General features: G+C 37.3%; 1 protein-coding gene across 3 annotated transcripts; it reads right to left on the bottom strand.

Annotated features, from left to right (window-relative positions):
• Positions 1-3,178: 3,178 nt before the first annotated feature.
• Positions 3,179-17,720, bottom strand: LOC116299361 (uncharacterized). Of its 3 annotated transcripts, XM_031708013.2 has the most exons (4): positions 17,350-17,720; positions 16,785-16,830; positions 7,120-7,256; positions 3,179-4,587 (listed from the first exon to the last, which is right to left on the bottom strand). In XM_031708013.2, exon 4 carries the CDS (start codon positions 4,579-4,581, stop codon positions 3,487-3,489), a length of 1,095 nt encoding a protein of 364 aa, XP_031563873.2. In that variant the 5' UTR covers positions 4,582-4,587; positions 7,120-7,256; positions 16,785-16,830; positions 17,350-17,720; the 3' UTR covers positions 3,179-3,486. The 3 variants fall into 3 exon arrangements, with proteins under 3 accessions (XP_031563873.2, XP_031563875.2, XP_031563874.2); XM_031708015.2 differs by lacking the exons at positions 16,785-16,830; positions 17,350-17,720 and adding an exon at positions 16,367-16,464; XM_031708014.2 differs by lacking the exons at positions 16,785-16,830; positions 17,350-17,720 and having other exon boundaries at positions 7,120-7,445.
• Positions 17,721-22,019: the final 4,299 nt, after the last annotated feature.

The following is a 22,019-nucleotide window of genomic DNA, read 5'->3' as shown; positions in this document are numbered from 1 at the left end:
TGCAAAAACAAGCAGCCATTTTATATATATATTTTAATATAGTAGTTATTGTGAGACTTTTCGCGCGCGTGCTCCCTTGCCTCGTAATATGACAATCAGCGAGCGCAAAATCTCAATAAAATATTTCATAATCTTTGTCGGTCACTCTGATCAAATTGAAAGCCAAATTTCTTCCTTCCTGCTTGAACCAAAAGTATTTGTGTGTGTCTATTTATCCATGTTTTCTTTCATTTAGAAACTCCAAGAAATTAGTATTGTTGCAGACGAAATTCAGCTGATATCGTTTATTATCGCATCTATTTTTTGTCAGCGAACAATTTCCAATTTCGAGCTAAAGTAAATGCTGCGCCCTTAATTACAACCAAGATGAGATCTCATTGACGTTTCTAACAGTTAATCCTTTCCAGACATGTCAAACAGCGTCCCAATCTAATGAAATTTCCTTGGTGCTTGTCTAACAAAAGCCTCCACTTCGTCGTTTAATTGCATCTCTCTCTCTTCCTGTTCTAGGAGTCAATAAATCTTAGCTAGACTAATCAACCTGCCGCTGATAGATTCAATTTCCCCAGCTTGTGTGTGTTGGACAAGTGCCTTTGTTGTCTGTGAATTCGTTTTTTGTTTTTAACAATTTTAATACTGTATTCATGCGTCATAAGACAATCATTAGACTAATATCTGAAGTAGGGTTTGCAATTATGCTGTTATAATGCAGGGTTTTGCTATAACGTCTGCTTTGCGCCAATCAGAAATTCCTAGTTTGAACTTCAAATCAAGTGTCATTTCCTTTAGTATTACCTCTTTCTTTGACAGGAAAAAAGTACACCTTCACAAAATATTTCGATATAAATATAGTTTTACTTTGCATTGGCCGTACTTTCAAAGTGCGGCGAAAGATACTAGTGTTTTTTTCGTCGTGGTTTTTAATTTTTTCAAGGGAGGAAGCAAGCGGGAGTCTACCGGGTCAAGGACTGAATAAGAGAAGACGAATGCTCTTCATAATACTTTTATTCCTTAGCACAAATCTTGACAAATTAATAAGCATTATAATAAATATCCAGCTCGCGTTTAATATTATTAGAGTGAAGGCATTTAACTCGTGAAACAAAAAATACTAGTCAAGGTGTAATAGTCAAATAGACACAAAAGGAAACAATGGAATTAGGGTCTACTAAAGTGTATTAGTGTAATATCTATTTCATGGGTTTAGTGACTTCACTCTAATGAACCATCAATAATTCAAATAAAAATATTTCTTAAAAATAGATACTAGATGGCCACTATAGTTGTTTCATAGAAGTATGATTGATAAAGATCGATAATAAGCATGTATATACATCTATAATTTTCATTTAGTTATAATGATGCGCTTTTTGATACTCTTTAAAGATTATTGTCTTTCCTAAACTTATTTAGCCTTATTTTATATACTCAGAAAAACCTCCAAGTAAAAACAGAATTCTAACCCTAAATCTTACAAGAGAGCATGATAGCCAGTGGGGGTTAACACCCCCATCTTGCATCGCACATCCTAAAAAATGATTAAAATAAAGCAATAGAAAATGAAGCGGTAAAACTTTAAAAGGGGTGTGGCCAGGGGGAGGGGAACGGAACATCTACTATCACCCCTCCCCCAGGTTTTGAAGAATATGAGAAACTACTAATATATTAATCTCGCAAGCCATGTTTTCTTGGCGTTTATTTTCTAGATAAATGTATTCCTATGTTTTCGTAATTACTATCATCATCATTATTTTTATTTTATTTTAATTTTTATAATATCAATCTCAAAATCCTTACTTATCAAGATATTATTATTATTATTATTATTATTAGAATATTTGCTGTTTTCGTTAGCCAAATTCATCTTCTTAGTGGATCAGAAGATAATCATATTTCCCCCGACACAAACGGTAATTTTTCCAGAGGATACAGTCGTTTTGCAAGACTAAAAACTAACGATTCTTCTTAGAGATGATTAATGCATGAGGAAAAGAGATTTTATCCACTTAGCGACACTTTAATATAACCACTTTTAGGAGGCTTAGCAAAGGAAGGAAAAATTTACTAGGTGGTAGATTGTTAATGATATTTAAGTATCTTGCCTAAAGCCAGGAGGCATAAAAGAAGACCACATATGTTTCTAGCACTTAATATGGTTTGATTATCAGGTCTTAGTATAAGAGTTTTTTGGCCTTCTCTTCGGAATGATCCTGGTAGATATACGATTACTACTTGTGGAATTGAAATGTTGCAGAGGGAACTTACTACAGCAAAAATGAAAATAAATAAAAATAGGAAGACAGAAATCTTATAATGTTCAATATAAGAATATTGCGATAATATTTTATGCCGAATAGGATGAATTTTCGAGATATCTGCTTCAATTAGTCCCATATTTAGCTCACTTAGTTGACCACATAAAAATAAATAAATATACAATAAAAGGGCCTGTCACTACATTCCAATCATCAACAAGCTCTGAAACTACTTAATGCTTTTCAAGATCTTAAGTAAAACATTTCTATCGTAATTTTCTTCCAATTAACTCTTTTTAACAGATGTGTGTGTGCAACTGAAACCATTATGGGCCGTAATTCGAAGTAGATAATTTTGATAAATTGGACAGTTTTTTTAGTGAACAAATGGAATCTTATCTTTTTTGTGAGAAGTTTGAAATATTTCTTTAAGGAGCGTTCATAATTTATGGGGAGGGGTTTGGAGGAGGCTGTTGGGATTTGGGTCAAAGCCAAAGATACTTAGCGTTTACTAACTGAAAACCTCGGCGTCGTTTCTAGTTTGGGGGTCACTGAAAAATATCAGTTATGTTCTTGGGGCGGGCAAATCAAAATGTAAAATCATCATAGCCCCCTATCTCATAAATTATGAACATTCCCTGTGGCTCAATTACGAAAAAGCTTTCAAAAAATCGTTTTGTGTGTGTGTGTGTGTGTGTGCATAATTTTGGCCATGTTTCCTGCAAAAATTATTACTGAGTCAAAATATGGCCGTCCAATGCTAAATATTTAGAAAGGCTAAATTAATAAAAGGTTACTGCACAACAGGCTGTCGGGAACGCGGGCAATTATAAGGTGTAAAAGAAGATGAAAAATATATTTAAAAAATAAAAACTCAGTATGAATAAACGAAAAGAACAATTACAAAAAAAAAAAAAAAAAAAAAATTAGCTAGAAGAAAAATCTTTTACTGAAACGGAAATTTTGTTTCAAAATATACGACTCGATAATGACAACTGCTTATAAAGGGTAATCGTAAAAAAGGTTCGACTACTGTGGGATTTTGCCGCGCGAATTACGCGCGCGAAAAAAGCTATCCTCAATTTTGCGATATGCGTTTGTTTTTCATCGTAAAAAAAACTCAATCCATTTTGCTTATTAGACCTCTTCTTTCTTTTTAGCTCCAAGATACTTGGAAAAAAAATTGCGCTAGTAAATATAGAAGTAAGTCATGAGCAATGATTAATACCATTTATCCTGTTGCTATTTCTTTCTTTCTGCTCAGTTCCTGCATCATCAAGAAAGTCAGGCGCCCATCTTTCTGATTTGACAGACACTGCCTAGTCTGTGTTACCAATGTGTACTTCAACGCCTTCCTATAAGCAGGCAACCTCCAAGCGTAAATAAAGGGATCCAACGCGACCTTTAGAAATAACATCATATCGCTGATCCGAAGAAGAATGTGTATATCAATGTCAGCTTTGTAAGATCGATCCTTATGGTAAAAATATACGTACAACACAACAGAGTGAGTAGTCGCTGATACCAGTAGAATCCCCGCCAAATAGAAAGTCACTATAGTGAATTGGCGTTCGTTCTGTCGATTTTTGTCCTTGGTGCTTCCTTTGCGTTGGCCATCGTTTTTAGCATAAAAACTCCTTCTACGCCACGTATATCTTCGACTTAAGTGACGCCGAAACGAGAAAAAAAGCAACGAATGGATAATAGCAAGTAACAGAGAAATCAAAGAGGCGTGTAAAATTAAGTCGATTTGTAAATATGTGTACATATTGATCCCAGAAAATTGTAGTAGGCTGAACACAATGAAATAGAGCCAGCTTAAAACCACGATCCATATAACGCGGTACTTAGTGACAACCTTTTTGTATTTATGCGGAAAAGTCACGGCTATGTACTGCGAGATCGATAAAGCGAGTACAACCATGAATGAAGAACTGATTGCTATTGTAGAAATAATCCCCCCAACACGATAAAGAGCTCGAAAAATATCCGGTGTCTTGCAGGCCATTTGCCATCCACACTGCTTGTACTGTACTATGTACCTCATGATAAAAAATGGTTCCACAAGTAACCCAGTGAATAGGTCTGATAAAGCGAGTCCTACAATGAAATAGGTCGTAGGAGTCCTGAAACAGCGTAGAGGATCTTTGTAGATAGCCGTTAAAAGAAGAGAATTAGCTGCTACAGTTATAGGACTTAGTACAACTAAGATTACCGCCGATGCCAGCTGGACACGAATGTAATTTTTATAAGTTTCGTCACTGTCTGTGTAGTTGGCCATAACTCCAGCAGCAGTTTCATTCATCCTTAATGTTTGATTGACCATCGTACACTGAAATCCCAAATACAAATAAACAAAGGTTCACTTTTTTTCTTCAATATTAGCTTCAAAATGTAATCTTTGTTCAGTCGGTTTCACCTGCCGGTTGTCATCAGATTCCCCCAAAAACGCATCCGAAAAGCGAGACTTCTTTTTTTTTAGTTCGAAGTCAAACGGGATTTTAGTTCCGGACCGAAATATTAACCCTTTTGGCTCTCGGCAGACGTAGACTGAATATCCTCACTCAGCTTTCAGGGGGTTTTATATTCAGTACTAGTGGGTTTCTGTCGTCAACTTATAATAATAGGATTGCCCTTGAAAGCCTATCTAATTTTGTTATCAAGTTTATCGTCTCCTTAGTAACGACTAGTATTCTATTACAAGCAGCAGTAAGGGGGACTCGCGGTCGATGTCGAAGATTTACGGGTTTTACGGGCGTTTTGAGGAACGGTCCGGCACGGGAAATACCCGTGTTCCATTGTACGTTGCTGCTATGTTGGGAATATTTGTCTTATATATGCATGAATGTAAAAAGTTCACCAATGATTTCTGTGTGATTTGTCTAAGATTCAAAGTTAACATACCCAAGCCCAAGGGTTTCTGGTGTTGTGGTTAGAAGAGTGTATCGTTTGTCCGCGCCATGGGCAACAACGGCAATGCTGGACGCATTTGCGGTAGGAAAGTTTCGAAACGAGGGCTACGTGCATACGGCGGTCCCAGGGGAAGAAGTGCTGTTGGAGTGGCAGAACAACATAGCCAGCATCTTCGTACCAGAAGGCCCTGGTTTGGACACCTACCACGAATTGGTGGGAAAAATAGACTACGCGATACCCAAGAATCCCCAGCGGCTACTAGAAGTGGGGGCGCCGCCGAACAAAGAATGCGTGCAGGCGCTGCGCATGCAGCCGGGCGAATACCAATGCTGGCGCTACGCAAAAACCACCTACAGGGGAAAAGAAAGGACCATTCTATTTCTGTCCCCCCGATGCTCCGAGTGCGTATTGGAGGGCTGCACGGCGGAGCACGCAACCACGCCCGTCTGGGGACACTTCCTGCAGGCGCAAAAAATAGACTGGGCGCAACCGCCGCCACTATATTGCAAAATAGGCAGGGAAAAGACCACTGCCAACAAAAGAAAGGACAGAATAGTGCACGTCTCCGCAAAGGGTGTCGATCTGGCAGACACCCTTTCTACTCCATCTCCGGAAGTCTAGAAGGCTTTGGTAGCTGTCTAGGCGCCGGGCGTTCGTAGTAGACAACCTTTTCCACTGGTTGCTGCGTACGCGCCCAAAGCAAGGCACCAATGCCCAAGACGGCGAATAGCACATTGCCGGCTATTTGCCAGTCTATTTTTGTGGATATTTCCTCCACTTCGTCTTCTAGGTCGTCGCTAGACTCGTCTTCTAGGTCGCTTTCCTCCGCTTGGTTGGCCAGGAACTCTTCGCGAAGTTTCTGTAGGTCGTCCAGCAATTCTCCTTTCGTAGCTCGGAGTTCGTCCAAAACGATAGCAAAAGAATCCTGCACTTCCAGAAAATGCTTTTGCAGGTCTGTAGTAGGTGGTTTTTCGGGTATTGCTACCTCCAGACCATTCTCTCGCTCTATCCTGCGTATCTTGGGAATACCCACACCATACTTTTTGGCTACCTTTTGCAGCCCTACTCCATTTCGTCGATCTTCCAACAATCCTGCGATTTCCTCCTCGGATAGTATCTTGGGTGTTGCCATATACATATGTAGACAGGGTTTGGGCACGTGGATCCATAGGGGGTATTCCATGGATCCATAGGATATAGACATGTATTTGTACATAGCCATAGGCATAGCCGGCTACATGTTGGGAAAACAACGCACAATAGAAATCCTTTTGGACGTCCTAGGAGGCTTGTACAGAGCACAGGAGACAATAGGCAACGCACGCATTCCGGGCTACGTAGCGGCACCATTGCGCATAGCCCTTCGACGGTAGGCGTGTGCAAACCCTACTTTTGGAACGCAATGCACTCTTCTATTTTGGGAAGCGTCGCAAACCACGACACACAAACCAGACATCTTTTGGAACATGGATCCACATCTTTTGGGACACAAAAAAAGGTAGTCGAAACATGGTTGTCGAGGCGCGGACAAACGATACACTCTTCTAAACGTTGTGAAGGCAAAGTCCGCATCCAGGCGATCCAACACCTGAGTTCGCAGTCGGCGCACAGTTTTGTTACGAATGCTTGTGATGGTGTCCATCTATATCTAAGGAATATCTTAACCCCCATTTGCGATATCTTTGATTCCCAACACAGCAGCAGTAAGGGACTTGTCGCGCGGGTATTTCCCGTGCCGGACCGTTCCTCAAAACGCCCGTAAAACCCGTAAATCTTCGACATCGACCGCGAGTCCCCCTTACTGCTGCTATTACACGTCCAGTTAAATGTCCAAATTCTCGGCTGTCCGGTACAGAATTCATCATGTAAACCCATAGAACTACATGATAGAATTGATGTCAACAACTCCATTTAAGTCGGCAATAATAATTCAAACTCATACTATACGTACCCGGTAAACATCTTTGATTCTGTTGATCTCAAAGCGATGATTTCCAGGTCAAAAGGGGGCTGCTCTTTTAATCCGACTATTTTAAGCTGGTGATGGAGGGTTAAGTGATTATTTTTTTCGTCCTTTTATTCTGTCATCTAAGAGAAAAGATCAACAAATGACATGTTGAAACAGAAACTACGCTCAAAAACGTCCAACTTCAACAAACATAACACCATCAACACTTCACTTCTACATTGTTTAAATTTGAATCCGCTTTACTAAAAGCTAAAGCCGTTCAAAGACTAGTATAGTCTATAGTCTTCTATTGTATAATTTATCATATTTGGGCCAATTTATAAAACAGTCTAGGATGAAAAAACCCATATTTTCTAAAACAATAGATTGTACGTCCGTCTTCGGATATGGGTTTTAATTTGCCCCGATAAATCTAAAACAATACATATTAAAATCTACATCCGATATAGGAAATAATATCAAAAATATCAAAAGTTCTTAGATTTCGACTCAAATCACGTTCAATTGATACTCACGACATTAAGAATAATAAACCATTTTCGCACGAGAAATCTTCAAAAAGCGAAGTATCATTTGTTGGGTTTTAGGCCTGCCTAAATGACGCAACTCGGAATGAATGAATGTTAGTACAGCTGGCTTTTGGCATGAGTGATTCGAATTCAATATTTACGACTGATTTTTTTAAAGAGATATCTTACGCTTTAACTCAAACCATCATTAATTGTCAAATATCTTGATAGTAAAACCCTCTTTTTTAGGGTCTTTGGCGCGCTATCTTTCATATTTTCACCTCGCTCGTTATAAAATCGGGAGGGAAGTGACAATAATTTTCAAAAAACGTGACAAAGTCATCAAGTATTTTCTCTTAAATAAGCCTTACAGCAGTAAATGAGATAAAGATCATGCATGTAGTTGGTTTTTTCGGCATCTAAATCTTATATTACATCAAAATATGATTCTGGTGTCAGCGAAAACGTATAATGGGTTTGGATTTGATAGTACTAACTACAACGGTGTTCGCTAGTGCAAGGGCCACGAGATACTATCATAACGAACGTAGGGCTAGTGAACACAAAATCAGTACAGTGAAGTTCGGTTCTTGTTCGCCATTCGTCGGTGTCTTTTGATTCTCAAGTACAAACGTACTATGATTGAATCAAAACTGTTTCTTAATCTGTACAAAAATTTCTATATTTGTCGTTAAATTAGTAAGTTTCCTTTGATAAAACCGCCGCGAACGAACTACTCCCGCGAGGAACCGATCTTTAAGAGGATTTTCAAAATTAAGCATTATGTCAACTCAGTTTTTAAATTAAGTAATCACTACTACTTTAAAAGGTTTCTTAAAGCATTCCGCACACGTAAAAAGATATTAAGAAATTAACGAAAATGTCGATTAGCTGGCTTAACTCACAAAGAAAATTCTAAAAATGCCATAGAATATAAACTATTTTAACTAAATTATTGTATCTTTATTCGGTTTCGTTTCTATTATTATATTGTTGGTTTTTGGTCACGTCTCGTGGTGTCTATTAATGAACAGCTACTATCGTGTAGCTTCTGGAACACCTAATCTTTGTTGATTTAGTTTTTCGCTCTTCAAAATATTTCGACTTCAGAGGCGGCTGACAAATTTCCGACTAGCCGGATTTATTTTTCTGCCCAAAAAGGAGGAAAAAAAGGCTGGAAGCGTTTTATACATCAAGTCGCCAAAGCCCAAGATAAGGTATTGGATCAGTATTACTATGAGTAACAAGCCTAATTGGTAGTGTTGTAGCCACGGGCATACTATAAGCATCCTTGATGCGTATGTTGATGATGCCCTGGATCTGACAAATACAGATCAATGCCGTTAGGATATTGAAGTGTTTTGTAATCACTATGTCATCGGTCCAATATGTTGAGTCCGCTGCTGATTGGTGGAAAAAGAGTGCGGATTTATTAGAGTTGGACTGTTACCTGATGATGTTGTGCAGATAGGAGAAGGGAAGGGATGAGGAGAGGAGAGGAGAGGAGAGGAGAGGAGAGGAGAGGAAAACACCTAAAGGGGATAATGAAGGAAGACCAAGAAAATATTAAAAAATGATAGGACAGAAGAATAATTACCATAGCCGGAAAGAGCATGTTAAAATTAGTCAAACTGCGAAGTTTGACGGGAGTACGTTGACAAATCACGACGATATGAAACTTAAAAAATCGAAGTTTTGTCTCGCACACACCATTGGAGACATCTCGTCTTCAGCAAAGGTTTTCTTACAAAGTTTAGACAAAAATCATATCTTCGCGAGTTTTGAACTTACTTTCTTTACACTTTTAACAGATAAAAGCTTAGTATTGCACCACACGTGATTTGTCAATACACATAAAGAAATCATATACACAGATGATCTATCTAGTTATGTCACGTACTGCAAAAGATATTCGTTTAGTAAGCAACAGGAAATGTACTTTTTGTCGCAAATATCTAGCCAGATGACCTTCACTCAATATTTTAGAATTTATTTTGCAATATTGAATGCAAAATGTAATGCACTGATGCATATATATTCTTCTATAGAGTGATTCCAATATTTTTCGCTGTTAAAATATTTCTGTAAAGTTTTCATAATTTATGAATTCGGTTCTGACATCTATCTCAAATCCAGCAATACAGGGTTTTTTTTTTCGTGCTAAATAGAAATATAAACAAAGTAAAGTAAAGGGTAAAAAAAATAAAAACTAAAAAAAAAAGAGAATAACTGAATAGGAATTAATAATATCCGGTACCGTATTTTACACTGCAGCGGTACAAAGACTAGTATGCGGCTAGTACATTTGTCGTGTTGTCTCAATGCCGTTGGCGATCAATATTATTGTACATGTCGACCTTCAAAAAGATAAGATGTTTGCCTCCAAGCACGTAGGTAACAGCTTGTTGAAAATGGCAAGCATAAACATCTTCAGTTAAGGCGCATTTCATATGCCTAGGGGCAGAATAACACAAACCCTTTTGCTGTCGAACTGGTTTCTTTTTCATAGTAACCGTTTTATTTCGAATTCTTGTAGCGGATTAGAAGAACTGTACGAAAACAATAGAAGGCCATTACCGTGTACGTGTTGTTGTAGGTCATTTTACATTCCACATTCACTCCAAACCCGATGTAATCATTAGCGAAGGAGGGTTTTACCTGTAAAGTCTTTAACTTGAAACTTCTCTGCTCGTTCGCCCAATGTACTACAAACGAAGTCTTCGTCAGTCAGTATTTGTTAAAATGAGTATTGGTATATGTTACAATTAGTATTGGTATTTGTCGGTTGAGAGCGAAAGGAAACGAAGATAAAAGTGCAAGGAATTTACTCGACCTAAATGCATTATGGATAGTCATAAATACAGATCAAAACTTGGCAAATACGAAACTACTAATGTTATGAGCTAGCGGCAATATACGCCACGGAGAAAACCATTGTCGTTTGCTGCGTTACTCGAATGAGAGGGAAAAGATACGGCAGGTTTGTAGCCCATCATTAAATCTATCGCCTTTTATAAAATTGCATCTTTGATTTCAGGGAATCAAGTGTGATGTAGGGGTAGTGCACTCGCCTGTCGCTTTTAGGGTCTCGGCTTCCATTTTTGGACTCGGCATCACGTGATATAGGTAAGTCTTACGAGGTTCGATAAAATCGATTTTTAGCTAATCCTCGATATTTTCAAGATCAAAAGCTTTACCTGTTTGTATTCAATATGCTTCTTACGATCACTTGGCATCGCGCTTTTATGTTAACGTTCGTAGCTCAGCTCATTGTTTTGATTGTCTTAATTGAACCAGTCTGAGTTTCTGTTAACGAATTGACAACCGCTGACATGACAGAGAGCCCACGGTGTGGGTTACTATTTTTTTACCTTTTGGTTATTTAACCACGCATTAGAATTCGAGAATTATCGTCCTTTCTTATCCCAGATTAGCTTCATGAAGCTTTGGATAAATTTCATAGGCTTCCCCTCAAATCACGAAACAAATGGTTCCGATTTATGGCCTGGTTTAATAGATGAACATGAATGACGTCATGCGCCGTGGAACTTGTAAACATACATGACGCATAAAGGTCTCTTTGATAGACTTTCCCATAATATTTAATTACTAGAAATTGGAATAAGTAAGGTATTGCTACTTGATTTCAATTTCCTTTCCATTCCTTTCCTTTTATATTATAGAGTATGGTTAATTGCTTAATGGACTATCGTATAAATGAAATTAAGAACAAGCGTACATACGCACGAATGAATGAATGAATGAAAGAATACTACAAAGATAGCATGTAGTTATCAAAAATAGTCAGCTATATTTACATATAGTACAGTTTACAGTTTTCATTAGACCTGATGACGTTGTCGAGATGACAGCGTATCGTTGTCTTTTACAACTAGTATTCTTATTAAATTAGATTATCAAAAAGTCATGAAATTTCAAACATTTCTTCACTGAAGTAAAAAGACTTCATAATTATAATACCAGATTGTCCTCTATAAATTCTTTGCAAAAAGCAAGGACAGACTATGCTTTGTTCAATATAATATTTCAAGGCGCAAAAGTAAGAAATTCTCTCGACATTTTTTGTTATATCTTGTGGGTATATATGTTTGTAATTTAACAACTATATTGCATTGTTACTCGTACCACGTGACTGCTAGTATTTCCTTTTCTTGATGGTATTATGCAAAAGGGATGTCTGATTGAATTTAGCCCTTATGGTTATTTCAGGCAGCTACTACCTCGAGACTTTATTTTCTCCTAGTCATATCTAATTAGTAATTGGATGGTACAAATAAACTGTTGTTGTTGTTTGAAAGTAGCAACAAACGAAAGAATAAATTAAAAAGTAAAATGAAAATTTGATAGAAAAACTGAGAGCAACGCGATTAGTAAAAAATGACCTATTATGTCTTCAAAGACAGCTCTAGTCTCGTTATAAATCATCTTGACGTATAAATACAATCGTGAATACGTACGTACAGCCCCCTCTTGTCTTACTTTAAAGCCCTTTGACGTCATGCGAATAAGCCAAATGAATTAATACTTACACAAATAGTTGTTGATAAAGCTCTGATGTTTCTCTTAGCCCTTACTCAGACACACAATATTAAAAATTATGCCTTCTAAATATGATTGTGCGTTGATTTCATTTCTCTTTAAAATTAAAATTCGTCTTGTCCACACCGTACTGATTTAAAATCTTTCTTCTTTTTTATTTGTGTATGTGTGTGTGTTTTTTGTTTGTTTGTTTGTTTGTTTGTTTGGTTTGGTTCCAAATAGTAAGTTAATTTTGAAAGGTCTGGGAAAAATCAAATACCCCATTCACATCTAAACGTGTTTAGTTAAACTATGTTTTCATTAGGAAAAAAATTGAGAAACTATAAACCCACAAAATAATGAAACTTTCTAAAATATTGTCAGAACAAGACAAAGGATAGCTTACATGCATTATTTTACCAAAGATTGTGCAGTGTTCGTAGATAGTTTTCCAAACCTGTTTAGTTAAACCACTTTAAAACATGTTTAAGCCTTGGTGTGAATGGGGTAAAAGATTTTAGATCTCAGTCCGACGTTATTTGAAATAAACGGTACCAGAACACGAATATTATCATGCATCGTTATGATTTTATTCCATAAGAATTCGTAAAATCGATTAGAATATTCTCCTCTTTAAATATAAAACTCTCTTTTTACTGAATTTGCGTTTTTCAATTTTGTGGCCCGTCAAGTTGGATGCGCACGCAACCTTGAGAAAAGGGTCTATAGTTGTATGATAATGTAACGCATTTCTACAACTCCGGGAGGACCGGAAAGGCTATTAGAAACACGGACAAGCCTTGTAGGAGGTACGAGGGCCTAATCAAATACCCCTCAAACAAATAATTTAAATTTAAAAGCTTTCAAGTCGCGTGATTTTTCAAGTGTTCAATATAGAAGATCTTGAAATACAATAGTATATGACATCAAAATGTATACTTAGGAAGAACTCTTTTATCTTGAGATTATTTAGATGATTTATTGGATTTTCAAAAACAGCAGACGGGCATGAACTAGCTGATGCGTGGATTTGGAGGTTCTATAGGCATAGGAATAACTGTATTCAATTAACATTAGGATTAGTTAGTATCATCGGTTAGTATAGATGTGATCAGGGGGAAAGATGTGACATCAAAGACGAATAAAACACCGTTATTATCTGGTGATAGTCGATAATGAACTGCATGATTGTTGATGCAGCTGATGATGATGATGAAGATCATGATGAAAAAATCATGATTATGGAAAGCGAAGATGATGACGAAAAAGAATAGGATAGGATGGTGATAAGAATGACAATGGTTGAATGATAATGATGATGGCGGTGGTGGAAGTGCATGATGATGATGGCGGTGGTGGAAGTGCATGATGATGATGATGATGGCGATGATGGAAGTGCATGATGATGATGATGATGGCGGTGGTGGAAGTGCATGATGATGATGATGGCGGTGGTGGTAGTGCATGATGATGATGGCGGTGGTGGAAGTGCATGATGATGATGATGATGATGGCGGTGATGGTAGTGCATGATGATGATGATGATGGCGGTGGTGGAAGTGGAGGATGATGATGATGATGGCGGTGGTGGAAGTGCATGATGATGATGGCGGTGGTGGAAGTGCATGATTATGATGATGGCGGTGGTGGAAGCGCATGATGATGATGATGATGGCGATGATGGAAGTGCATGATGATGATGATGATGATGGCGGTGGTGGAAGTGCATGATGATGATGATGATGGTGGTGGTGGAAGTGCATGATGATGATGATGATGATGGCGGTGGTGGAAGTGCATGATGATGTTGATGATGTTGGTGGTGGTGGAAGTGCATGATGATGATGATGATGGCGGTGGTGGAAGTGCATGATGATGATGATGGCGGTGATGGAAGTGCATGATGATGATGATGGCGGTGGTGGAAGTGCATGATGATGATGATGGCGGTGATGGAAGTGCACGATGATGATGATGATGGCGGTGGTGGAAGTGCATGATGATGATGGCGGTGGTGGAAGTGCATGATGATGATGATGGCGGTGATGGAAGTGCATGATGATGATGATGATGGCGGTGGTGGAAGTGCATGATGATGATGATGGCGGTGGTGGAAGCGCATGATGATGATGATGATGGCGATGATGGAAGTGCATGATGATGATGATGATGATGGCGGTGGTGGAAGTGCATGATGATGATGATGATGGTGGTGGTGGAAGTGCATGATGATGATGATGATGATGGCGGTGGTGGAAGTGCATGATGATGTTGATGATGTTGGTGGTGGTGGAAGTGCATGATGATGATGATGATGGCGGTGGTGGAAGTGCATGATGATGATGATGGCGGTGATGGAAGTGCATGATGATGATGATGGCGGTGGTGGTAGTGCATGATGATGATGATGATGATGATGACGGTGATGGAAGTGCATGATGATGATGATGGCGATGGTAGTAGTGTATGATGACGATGATGGTGGTGGTGGTAGTGCATGATGATGATGACGATGATGATGGATGAGCATTGATGACAACGCCTTAATAATCAATTCAAGTTGATGATACCAATTTTCAAATTATCCAAGTGCAGCACGTCGGAATTAATGCGCCTTTATTTACCGGACATAACAATAGGATTCCGATTCTCATGAGTTGAAATCCTTTTGTTTTTTCCCCCAAATTGATTTTCCTTTGACATCAAATGCAAGAGGTCTATACCGCTGTGTTTCTTGATTACAGACTCATTTACTCAGGGCTAGCCTAGTATCAGTGTCTAAATATTCACAAATACCAACGATAAAGTAAAGAATGCACAATTTCAACGATACAAACACTTTTTAAGTTCGACGGACCTTCACTGGAACACATGAATATTCTGCATAAAATCGAGGCTAACCCTGAGCAACAGAGAACTTGAAACTGGAGTACGTATTTTCGGGGCTCAACAATGACTATGCTAAATCAAGAGAATATATTAATATTAATACTTAATATTCTCTTGGCTAAATCTAATGATTACGACTGACATAAATTACGTATACGATCACATGTAGATATATCAATATCACAAAAGACCTTATAAAATATTCATCATGTATACACCGCATATTGGCTCCAAAAATGTTAAAATACCTCAAATGGGTATGACTGTCACGTAAACTGATTTAGCCGCTTCCCAACACTCCCCCTACGAGGAAAAGCGGCTGTTGTTTTTTCCCCTTTAGGGGAGAAGGCTTGAAAGCGCTGTACTTTGAAATAATGTCGATAACATTGAAAATGGAAAGGACTTACTTTACGCACACCTGTCTGTCCCCCCAACCCTCCCTTCTTACTCGCTTTCTCTTAAAATTTACGTATAAGGTACGACGGAAAATGGATCATGGAAAAATGTGTTTACGTGAAGAAAAAAAAAGGGAATGAGCATAGAAAGAACTTTAGAACTAAGAATAAAAGGAATATTCTATAAGATCCTAAAACCAAAGATAGCAACGAAAGAAAGTCGGAGGAAAAAGAAAGGCGACAAAAAAGAAAGTAAACGAACAAAAGAGAGAGAAACGACGAGTAAGAGTAAGCACTTATTATCATACCTCTTTCTGATGAAGACTACCACAGCGTAGACGAAACTTCAAAAATGTTTTCAACGAATCGTACTTCGAACCGTAAAAAACCTCATGTAAGCCGGTACGCAAAAGCGGGAAAAAACGGACAGAAATGAATGAGCGAGAAAGAAGTAACAAAAAGAAAATCGGGAAAAAGAAAACAGCGAACTATCTTCAGTTTTTTTCTTTTCTCTTCCCAGCTGAATTACGAAGCACGTGCCGTTATTTTACAAACTAAATCTAAATGTAAAAACTAAATTTCATTCATTTATTATCTTAGCTGTTGCAGTAGTGATATGTTTATGTTTATTTGTGTTGCACTCCTCATTTTCTGTGCGGCTTTGTTTAACAAGTAAAGTATTGTTTTATATGCTCAAGCTGATTGACGTTCCATTAAAACATCAAAATCTATGCCCCCCTATCAAGCGTCCTAAGATTTCTCGGCCAACGCGCGGTCGAGTCGAAGTCATTTGGCTTCGCGTGCTGAGTCTGGTATATTATTTTCCTTGGGCTATATATCTTTGATTAAAATTACTAAACTGAACAGAAACAACGTCTAGGATTTATGATTACTTACTTGTTTTGAAATAGCCGACATTAGATGCAGAAAACAGCTGTTTGAAGAAACAAGATTTCCCTGCTAGCAGAGCCTATTTTCCTTTTGTTTTGGTGAAGTAAGAAGGGAGAGAAAGAGGAGAGACCCTGCAAGCAGGGGAAAATAAGATCTAAAGCTAAATAAGGATTTTCCTGCATATTCACTTTACAGATATTCTAAAAAGGATCTAAAAAACTAACACTATTGAAATACTATAGGCGGGAACGTTTTTTTAAAAACGTCAAGTAAGAAAACAGCACACACTAGAGATTCAATGATCTTTTGTTTACAAAATTGTTTTGAAGTAAGAAAAATTGAGAAAATAAAAGAAATCTCAATTCAAACGAAGGTTTTTTTAACTCGTTCTCATTAATTTCATAATGAGCTGTGCTCGTCTTACCTCCGGTCCTGCCGCTTCTTGTCTTGTTTTTTTTTAATGCCGTTTGCTGTGTAAAAAAATAATTTTTTTTCAATCTCATACGATAAATTTTCTCGTTGCCTAAGGTTAGAATTTAGCTAGATTTTTCTCTTGTTTATGGCTCGAATTTTGACTCATCGAAGACTTTTCTAGAAACCGTACATCATGTTCGCCTTTGCTAACGAAAATAGAGGAACTCTCGTTGCTTAAGGTTAGAATTCAGCTAGTTTTTTCTCTTATTTACAGCTCGAATTCTGACTCATCGATGACGATTCTTTATCTAGAAACCGTACATCATTTTCGCCTTTGCTACCGAAAACTAGAGGAAGTAAATCTTTTTTTTTTCCGGTTAGTAGCTGATATCCAAGGCAAGTAGTGCTAGATAAAACCAACTTCTGGGATTAATATATCTATCTGATAACAGTAAGAATCTTTGGGTTGATAAACACTGAATTTTTTCTTTTTTTCAAGGCGTTATTATCTAAAAAACCGAGTTTATTGAGTTGTTTAAATTAGCTTGAACAATGCTCCCTGTCTCAACACTTACCCTGTAGACTATTAAAACGAACTCCAAGTTGGCAATTTCGAAGAAAGTTCAAGGAAATTCTTCTTTCTCGGGAAGTCTTTAAGAAACACAAGTACCAGAAGATACCTTAACCGCTGTGAAGTCAGTCGACGCGTCAGGCTTGTCCGACACAAATCATTGCGTATTCCAGTGGCGCGCTCTGCTGTAAAACTTCAATCCTTCAAAACTCCCACACAGTCTGGTAGCCAATAACGTTTTCTAAGCTTTCTTTACAAAATAGTCATATAACCCAAACAAGGCCGATTAGTAAAGAAATCAATGTTTTTAAATAGTTTTTGTATTGTCGTAGTTTGTTTTGAAAAACAATAATGGTATCAAATGATTTAATGATGTTAATTTAGTCTAAGATTTAGGGAAAATGTTGGTATAGAACATTTTCACGTGTATGTCGTCATCAATTTCCGGTAGTGTTTCGTGAGGGGGTGGGTGGGGTGAAAGTGTTCTTATCTAGAATGTGATAATATATTCGCCAGTGGGGGCTTAAGTTGTGAAACTTAAAAAATCGTTTCTAAAGCTCGGTTTTAGAAAATAAACTCCAAAGAAATAGTTTATTAAGTAGGCAGAGCGGAAGCTAGATGGATTTTTCAAGTGTACAATGGAAAGAAAATTTGACAACAACTTGTCATTTAGCACTAAAATGGCTTCTTATCACGTGTTTTTGCCCCTTATGAAAATGGCATGGTCATTCATCTTTATAAGCGGCATTTTAATAACCAAAACCCAACCTCCATTCAAACTCATCTTTCTTGTGTAAATTATAGTAATGGCATCAAGATTTCCTTTCTATTCACTAATCGAAAAGTCTGACACTTTAGAGTCATCTTTGTTTGCAGAAAGACAGCGACAAGAACAACTCAACATGGATAAAACAAACACCAATTCAATTCCGTGTCGCTTTGCACGACTTTAATCTATTTCTTTCTTTGAAGAGGATGGTAGTTCTTAATTCGCAACAGGACTTTTTATTAACAGCAGGCGATTCAAAATAAATAAACTGACCTGATTGCTTTTTCTAGGTATCCTGGGGTCCAGAGATTATACGGAAATTAAGTCGCCAATTTAATAGGGATAATAAAAGAATAACAATGGAAAACATATCGGTGGGATGCAGTTCCGACATCCAGTATTTATGTTCAATTCTTCGACTGCATGTTATTTACGCCATCGAGGCAATATTGGTGCCATTTAACAAAAATTTCTCATTAGCACACATCGTTAACGGCCCCTCAATAGCCGCCATGTTTTTGTCTTTTGACTCTCTTGGGAATGCTTGCAACCACCCATCAATACAATCTGCGTAACGTTTACTGTAAATGGCTTCCCATTCTTTCTATTCTAATGAAAAGCCATGTCAATGATATCGCATTCTATACAGTATGACATTATAAGCACGTGCATTGAAATCGTACAGTGTGCTGCAACATTGAAATGGCTTCCCAGTATGTGTACGGTACGTTACCCGGTAAGTCGTAACATTGAAATGGCTTCCCAGTATGTGTACGGTACGGTGTAACATTGAAATGGCTTCCCATTATATGTACGTTATGTCATAACACTGAAATGGCTTTCTGGTTGGTTATCGTGCGTCTCGGCTTTTACAGGGAATTCCGCCAAAGTTTACAGGAAATTCAACCAGAGCAATCCAATTCAAACTATAATTTTAACTTTGCATTTTATGCTTTGATAGAAGTTGAAAACTGAGAAATTTATGTTTTTTGAAGAACAAATAAACAGGCGTGGTTTACCCTTGACTCTGTCGTAAATGTCTGTTTTATTTATTTCGGCACTTTAAAAAAACAGTGTATACAACATTATAAGTAATACAATACCGTCCAAGTACTGAAAATTGAAAGTATGCGTTGTGATCTACACAACTAGCGCTTGAAGGCGAAAACAACTCGACTGAGACGTCATTATCATGCATCCGGCAATAAACAAATAAGTTTTCTGTAGAGGCAGGTCTAAACCGTTCAATCAATCTCCCCTGACTTCAAGCTGCTTTTTACACTTTACTTTCATAAATTTAAATCCTTGTTAAGATTTTCCACGCAAAAGGGCCTAAGAAGTACTTAACAAACAAGCAATAAAAGTTCTAAATTTAGAAATACCGCCAACAAATGAACTGAGTGTATTTTTGACGTACGAATTAACATGGAATAGAAATCCCAATTTTTCAGAAAAATTTAAAGGCTTTTGATGATTTTCTTCAGTCACTTTGTGATTTGTTTACTCGAGTTAAGGAAAACGTATATGAAGCAATTACTTAACTCTAAACGGATTCACTTAATTCTATGGAAATCGGCTAAATCGAATATCTTTTCCTAAAGGTTCGGAAAGTTGAATCAAAAAAGATTAAAAACCCCAATATCCTATATGAAATGTTCTTAATTTTCTCATCAGTTCCGATTTCGACGCACCTTACTCATTTCCTTCACTTTTTTTAATATTTCTTTTGTATTTTTGTTGCTTTAAAAAAAACATTTATAAAATAATAAACCTAGTTTTATATTTATCAAAAGAACTAAAAATATATTAAAGCTGCTTTTTCATTGACTAAATAGATCAACTCATCTCCCTTCATTACTTCTGGCCTACGTTTTAGCAGTTAAAAAGCTTTTAAGGAATATACGAAAAGTTTATAGCATAATTATCTTTATTTTAAAAAGGGTATGAAAATGACAATGCAGGTGCTTATCAAAGAATTAAATCAACTATAGATTCCCTTTATTACTTCTAACTTGCTGTTCGTATACGTCATTGTCACAGCACTTATCTATTCATCAATATACAAACGGACATGGAAAGAGAGAATAACAGAAACATTATTCGTTTATAACGGACCCTGGATACTAGCTTCCCATAATACAACTTTACTTGTGCTTCGTTTTGAATCTTTGAGAGTGTGTCATTATTAAACTAAGTCTAAGATTGCATTGACCATTGCAAAAATATTATTTATTTTTAACCAACCCCGGTGGCTTCCCATAATACACAACTTTACTTGCCAGTCTCCTCTTAACGACCGAGGAACTTATGTTTCGTTTTGAATATTTGGGAGTGTGTCATTAAATTATTGAGTCTAAGATTGCATCGACTATAAGCTTCTTATTATATTTTTATAATATTTATTATATCATACGTGCAAAGAAACCGTTATTTTCTTCATATTTATAACAGCTGGATCGAAATGCTTTTATTAATCATCCTTTAAGTTCGTAATATAAGTACCCGTCATCTATTTTTTTACTTAACTGCTTGTTTTGACGAGTCTCCTCGGCAGTGCTTGTAAGGAGGTCATTAGTTTACAATGCTGCTCCACTCTAATCACCCTTATACTATACGAAACAGTCATGATGGCTTGACAGTTGCTATAAACGTTATGTTTGCTAAATTTATCACGATCAAGAGAAACATTTATCACTTAGGGAGAGAATTGTCTATAAAGAGGATCCTGAAGGGGTAAAATATGAGCTGCGATTCGCCTTTTTTGAGCTGGGAAAATCGGGATTTTATGCACTGGAAATGGGATTCACAAAGAAACAAAAAACAAACAAACAAACAAACAAACAAAAAAATGGGAATGAATTTGAGCAAAACATAGGCTGGGACTATGAGATTTGGTCAAAATGGAGTGTGGGAAATGGGATTAGGACTCCTTCGGGTCACCTAGACTATACCCTGCGAGCAGAGGTTTTTTTTCTGACCCTCCGTGGAGCTGGTCCACGGAGGGTCAGAAAAAAAGCCTCTGCTAGCAGGGTACCTAGACTAAAGATATATATTAACGTCGAGACTAAATCCGCATTTTGTCTGGTGATGGGCAGAGGATAAAAGATGGCGGCGGGACGTGCCAAGTTGTTCCAAATTTCCAAAAGGATCGATGGACCTAGTCCACTTGGGCGTAATGTTTTCCAATTTCAGACCACGTGTCATTTTCTCGAGAATAAGGTTCTTTGTTTGAGTTATGTCAATATTCATGTGTCTTTTCATGTGCAACCGTTAAACAAAGCAATGATACTCTAGGGAATGACAGGTGGTCTGAAATGGGAAAACAGTGTATTAGGTTTATTACGTCTTGCAGATGATAAAATACCTGGAAAAGAAGTAACCGACTTTGCTAAGTTGTTTCCAAAACTCGATCATCCCGTGTTACGGTCACACTACTTTATCAATCGGTCACGCAATCCATCGTTTAAAGACGTGGTAGTAAATGACCAATCAATGTGAAAATTAATATTAGGTAGCTTATGATTTAAGTGAAAGTGAAAACCTTATACATTTTAATTACATTTTATCCGAATACGCGTTCGTTTAACATTTGGTTCTGTACTTAATCATTTCAAAATTGCTAAACTCTAACTTACAATGGCTCGAAAAAAAGAAAGACGAGAAGAGTTCCACATTGAATGAGTCTCTGGGTTAGAAATTCCATCCATCTTTCCATACAATATTCCTTCCATCCTTCCATCCACCAATTCAATGCCATACAATTGTCACAAAAATTAAAATTAGACAAAGATTAGAGTCAACCAAAGATACATTTTTCAAAACGCAAGCATTAAGAAACTTTATCAACCAGATCAGATTAAATATGAAGCATAATAAATGTAGTAGCTAAGGGAGGGGTGGTATAG

This window comes from Actinia tenebrosa, unplaced genomic scaffold (assembly GCF_029948245.1).
Source record: "Actinia tenebrosa isolate PJP-AT-01 unplaced genomic scaffold, QUT_ActTen_1.0 PGA_scaffold8__29_contigs__length_14323225, whole genome shotgun sequence".
Taxonomy (NCBI): domain Eukaryota; kingdom Metazoa; phylum Cnidaria; class Anthozoa; order Actiniaria; family Actiniidae; genus Actinia; species Actinia tenebrosa.
This window is presented reverse-complemented; position numbering and strand designations above follow the sequence as displayed.